The sequence below is a fragment of the Piliocolobus tephrosceles genome, chromosome 5 (genome assembly GCF_002776525.5).
Source record: "Piliocolobus tephrosceles isolate RC106 chromosome 5, ASM277652v3, whole genome shotgun sequence".
Lineage (NCBI taxonomy): Eukaryota > Metazoa > Chordata > Mammalia > Primates > Cercopithecidae > Piliocolobus > Piliocolobus tephrosceles.
The window spans coordinates 64262585-64268837 of record NC_045438.1 but is presented as its reverse complement, the minus strand read 5'-3'; the positions used below and the strand labels follow the sequence as shown (position 1 = coordinate 64268837).

General features: G+C 36.0%; 1 protein-coding gene across 1 annotated transcript in view; it reads right to left on the bottom strand.

The window, feature by feature from the left end:
- Positions 1-489: 489 nt before the first annotated feature.
- SEC63 (SEC63 homolog, protein translocation regulator) overlaps positions 490-6253 on the bottom strand; it is an 85122-nt gene continuing 79358 nt past the window's right edge. Inside the window, exons 20-21 of the mRNA XM_023205963.2 lie at positions 2953-3057; positions 490-2002 (exon numbers count right to left, since the gene is read on the bottom strand). Of these exons, the coding sequence (XP_023061731.1) occupies positions 1859-2002; positions 2953-3057 (249 nt within the window). The 3' untranslated portion in view covers positions 490-1858. The remainder of the gene's footprint in view (positions 2003-2952; positions 3058-6253) is intronic.

The following is a 6253-nucleotide window of genomic DNA, read 5'->3' as shown; positions in this document are numbered from 1 at the left end:
CAGAATCTTAAACCCAGAGAGAAGCCAGCTGTGTGAATGAACTTACAAAGCCTCTTTAAGGCAAAGTAGCCACTAGAAAAAACATACTTTTCTTGAAATCTTTCAAGAAAACTAGGAAATACGCATTCTACACATTGTTGTGTCTTGTCTGCTCTGTTTCCTTGCCTTTGTGCCACACCTGTTTTCTCTAATCCCTCCTTTCACTTGATACCAGCTGGCTCACCCCCTGCCACCGCACTTAAGTATTATCAGTAGCTACCTCAAGACACTAGTGCTTCACAGCAGAACCTGATTTGAAAATTAAACCCACCCTCTTACTTGTTCAATGAAGTAAATGAAAAAAATCCTCAGTGACACTGCCTCCTGCCTGCCAAGAAAGGGTCTCACTAAACTGGTGATTGAGGTTACAGTGAAAAAAACTGCTTTGACCATTTGATAGAAAATATTACATCCTAAATTTAGAACCAAAAAAACCATTCATGGTTTTGGTAATTTTCAATTTTTACTTCCAACTACTGCAGTAACAAGATACCAGTGGTAATTCTGCACTGAAAGTGGCAACCTTTTAAGTAAACAAGGTTGCAAGTTGTAGTATTCCAACAATATTTTGACCTATGGAAATTTTCATAGGAAAGGATTATTATAATCAGTTTTATAATACTACAGACTTATGCTTCCTCCATATCTAGGAATAAAAATATCCACCCTCCCTCAATGATTCATCATGTGTACATCTCTACTCTTTACAAGCACTATCCTTCCAGTTGTACTACAAGGGGAAATCCCTCTTACTCCTGGGTTTTTCTATACTATACAGAAATAGCAGTCACTTTAGCAGTAATGTACAATACTATTCAATTTTTAGTTGAAAAATAAAGAAGTGGATTGCCCTATTTATGCCCTGACAGTAAAAAGACACACACCATTGAAACATAAAACGAGTCAACAAACTTCTATTTTTATTGACAGGAGTCCAAAATGAATACAAAAAAAGCTTCCTTTGTATGTTATACTTACTTTCCTTAAAAAGCTCCTGATAGAGTCAGGTAGACTGAAAACTAAGGATGTAGTTCAGCTTTTAGAGTGAACCTTTTTTATAAAAGGTTTAATAACATAAGCCACCAATATCAGAAAACATACGGTCCCACTATCACTTTTAGAGCTACAGCTTATCAAAAGAATTAGATCCTGCACTGATCTGCTAAGATACAGGTTTAGAAATGTTTTAAGCCATTAAAAGCCATTTTTATAATCTGTCCGATAACTGGACAATTAAGAAAAGAAAAATTCCAAAATGTAGCCCTCTATATCATGTGGAATGTGAGAGAATGCCAACTTATGACCAAGACAAGTAAAAATAAAAGTTTAAATCTATGAATGCAGCTGTTACAGTCTTGTATCACTGCAAAATGTCAATAATAGAGCTTATCAAGAGATTATAAACTTGAGCAATGTTACTTAAAACATATTTGTGGTGTTTGCTAAAACTAAAGCTGAACAAAGAAAAGTCGCTCATTTATAGACTGTGTTTCCTGCATCTTTACTTTTACTGGGACCATAGACTGATCAGGTAATACATAGCCCACACTTCTGGACAGTTATAATAACAAAGGATTTATTATCATTTGCAGATGAAATAAATGCACCATCCCATACTTGAAAGGTTTCAATAAGCCTTAACATTTTTCAGGTTGTACCAAGGCACCACTGCCTAGTTATATTATGCACCCATTTCTAGAGTAAAAAAACTACACCTCCCTCAACATCAGTTCTGTACTGTCTCTGGTTTATTATACACTTCCAAAACAGCAAAAAATTGCAAATATGTGCAAACACTGTGGTCCCTTCTGAGTACTGCTTAGTCATCATCTTCCTCTTCCTCCTCTTCTTCCTCAAAGCTATCTTCAAAGCCCTCACTGTCCTCCTGGTCTTCATCCCCCTCTATTGCTGTATCCCACTGTGGGTGATTTTCTGGCACAGGCTTAGCCTCATGAACTTCCAACTAGAAAGAAGAATTAAACGTAGACATCAGAAATTTGGGGAGAAATAATGGAAGAAATCTTGGTAAACAAAAGCTTTTCTTTGACCATAGCAATTACAAAGAAATAGATTTCTATGGATACAATTCTAAATTCAACTCATTCATTTAGAATAGACACTTCATCCCAGAAATAAAACAAGTAAATCTAACCATAAGTAAACGTAGTCAAATTTCTAATACAGTTTGATATTTTGATTCTATATGTTATACTACTTATGAATGTATTTCTGTGGCATAAAATAATTATCATTCTTGAGCAAGAACACTGAGTCATATTTTAACAGAAGCCTTCTGCTTTAAGGAAGAAAAATCCGAGATATTTTACAGTCACTAGACTTGTGACATAAAATTCGACAGTTAAAGAAATATGGAACCCTCATGGAAAAAAAGAGTTTGCCTTTACTGGCTACTTTTACCTTTTACAATGCAATAATACTTTTAGCACCATCTCTCTAATATAATAGGACACCTTTCATAAAAAGCTCAAGTGAATTGGTAAACAAAGATGAAAGTGTGCTGCAAATGATACTTACAGAAGTGTATGCTCTAAGATGACAAAAATAAATTAGTTTCAGAAATTAATAAACACTCCAAATAGAATCTATGGTTTAAAAAAAAAAAAAAAAGTGCCTTTCTAAAGAAAAAAGAACCCATTTGCTGAGGCCTTATAAAGTTACAACACATTAAATGTATCCCTAAAGTAATTTATATTCAATGTTCTAAATTGTTATACTCCTTAAAACCTAAAACCTTATTATTGAAAGACTAGTCCATCAAGTATATCACATATAAAGCAAGAGATGACTTCTTTTTCCTTCCATAACTCTACATTTCAAAACTAGAATTATTTTCCTAGTATATTAAACATGTATACAGAAAACTCTTATCTACTGAAGAGTCACTATTCTTACCTTCAATGGTTTAATCTGATCCAAACCCATATAGGAGTCTGACCTCAGAAACACAGTATACTGATAATTTCCAGGCTTGCCTGGTGCAGGAAACTTCAGCTCTACCTAGAAGATAAAATCAGAACTTAAATATCTGTATTATGGGGAGGAAACAGCTCACTCCCTAAAATTCCTAGACCACAGTATTTAACAGCCAGGTTTTTTCTGCAGATGATACAGAAAGCCCAAACAAATGTTACTGAAGTCCTTATAAACAATAATAAAGAAAAGTGAAATGTATTACATTTTATAAATACCTCACAAAGAGGAGATCAAATTATGCAGAACTGATGAGGTTAATTTGTGTCTCCACAATTTAAGAAAAAAGTACTTAAAGCAACAAATTCTATGCTATCACCTTGAAGAAATTAAGTAGGTATAAAAGCATAAATGAAATGTTGGAATAAAACAATAGACTTCACTAGATAGGAGATACTTCTTGCCAAATTTTCTTATTTCTAGAATAAATGCCCAATGCCAAAGGTCAAGAAGATATTTTACTTACCATCAAATCATAAACTTCAAATACAAATAACAAACCTTAAAAAAGTTTCTATTCCACGTGGACAAAAGAAGAACAATTTTTTTAAAATGACATTTGTATGCTCTGGTGATCTGCCTCTAATCTCCAAAATCCAGATTTTATAATCAAGATTATATATTAAAATATGCCAGTTTTAAAAAAACTAGAAAAAATCATGAAGGAATCTTTTTTTTAAAATTAATCTCAGTTTGGCCTAACTATAACACAAACCTAGAAATTATTAAAAAAAAAAAAAAAACGCTTTAAATCACACTACAAAAAATAAATAAGAAAATGGATAAACAAATAGGTATTTATATTTCTGTCTGGTAGAAACAACCAGAATAGTAAAACAAACTGGGGAGAAATATTTGCAACACATATCACAAAGGGCTGATTTCTTAACATTAAAAAAAAAATCCCAATTTTTTAAGACTCAAGAAAAGTGAACAATGATCACAGACACATTAAAAAGATGACTCAAACACACTGAAGGTTAAGTTTCACTCTTCAGGGAAATAAAAACTACACTGAATAGAATAAGCAGAGTAAAAATTGATTTAGACAAGAATCATCAATATATGCTTAAAATGACTGGCTAAATCAATGTTGGAGAATAGGACATTCACACAGGGCCTAAATATCACCCCATAGATTAGAGGGGGAGAAAAATACCTTTACAATAGAGAAAAACCATAGCTAAATGAGCAACCTTAATTAATATCACCAACATAGGGCAGAGGCATATACTGTACCTCTAACATAATTCAGTAAGAAGTACATCACCAACATAGCTTGCTTGCCAAAAACACGAAGATGAATAATGAGTAACCAACGAGACAAATTCATATTAAATGATATTCTACAAAACACTTTGCCTGGATTCTTGAAAAATGTCAGCAGCTGGCCGGGCGCGGTGGCTCAAGCCTGTAATCCCAGCACTTTGGGAGGCCGAGACGGGCGGATCACGAGGTCAGGAGATCGAGACCATCCTGGCTAACACGGTGAAACCCCGTCTCTACTAAAAATACAAAAAACTAGCCGGGCGAGGTGGCGGGCGCCTGTAGTCCCAGCTACTCCGGAGGCTGAGGCAGGAGAATGGCGTGAACCCGGGAGGCGGAGCTTGCAGTGAGCTGAGATCCGGCCACTGCACTCCAGCCCGGGTGACAGAGCGAGACTCTGTCTCAAAAAAAAAAAAAAAAAGAAAGAAAAATGTCAGCAGCATGCAAAGATTAAAAAAGAACAAGGACAAGAAAGTATTCAACATTAAAGAGGCACGACAACCAAATACAATGTAAAAAGGTCTTTTTTTCTTTCTTTCGAGACAGGTCACTCTGTTGCCCAGGCTGAAGTACAGGGGCATGATCGTGGCTCATTGCAGCTTCAACCTCATGGGCTCAAGTGATTCTCCTGCCTCAGCCTCCTGAGTTAGGCTGGGACTACAGGCACGAGTCGCCACACCCAGCTACAATGTGTGATCCTTGACTAGATCCTGAGTTCAAAAATAAAACCAAAAACTGTAACAGACATTAGTGGAATCGTTGAGGAAATTTGAATACAGACTGTATATTAGATAATTATGCCATATCAACATTAAATTTCCTGAGTATAATCATTGTAGTGGGCCTATAGAGAAAGTCCTGGTTTTTGTTTTTCTTTTTTAAGAGACAGGGCCTCACCATGTTGCCCAGACTGCTCCTGAATTCCTGGGCTCAAGTGATCTGACCGCCTTGGTCTCCCAAAGTGCTGGAATTACAGGTGTCAGCCACCGCACCCAGCCCAAGGCCCTGGTTCTTAAGGGATACATGTCAAGTAGTTAGGGGTGTCATGTCATGGTATCTACAAGTACCGCAAATGGTTCAGGGGAAAACACACACACATGTGCATGTTTTGTATGTACACATACAGTGAGAGAAAGATAAAACAAGTAACAGCTAAATGTAAACAACTGGTGAATATAGGTGGGGATCTAGGGAGGTTTCATGATACTGTGCTTGTAACTTTTCAATAGGTTTTAAAACTTAAAAGATCAGAGAGGCCAGGCACAGTGGCTCATGCCTGTAATCCCAGCACTTTGGGAGGCCAAAGCAGGCAGATCTCTTGAGTTCAGGAGTTTGAAATCAGCCTGGGCAACATGGGTAAACCCCGTCTCTACAAAAAATACAAAAATTAGCCAGGCATGGTGGTGCACGTATGTAGTACCAGCTACTTGGGAGGCTGAGGTGGGAGAGCCTGGGAGGTCGAGGTTGCAGTGAGCCAAGACTGTGCCACTGCACTCCAGCCTAGGTGACACAGCCAGATCCTGTCTCAAAAAAATGATCAGAGGAAAAAATTTAAAAAAAAAAAAAACACAAAGATCTAAGATGCTATTTTTCACCTTTCCAACTAGCAATGATATTCAAAATGTATGACATGCTGAGAGGCATTAGGCATATTTAGACATTCATTCTTTTTATAGAGAAATAAAATATCTAGCAATATAGATCAAAATTACAAATATACAGAGCCTCTGGCCCATCAATTCAACCTCTATAAATTTATTATTAACCTATTTCACGCATTTACCACTTGATTACAAAGGGTTAAAAAACATATACTAAAACTCAACATCATAGGGCTATCTTGAAAAGCTTTTGTCCACCAAGTACAGGCAGAAAGAACTTTCTTCCTAGGAAAAAAAAAAAAAAAAATCTTTTTTTTTCCTAGGGGAAAACAAAAAAGAAAATCTTTTTTTTTTCC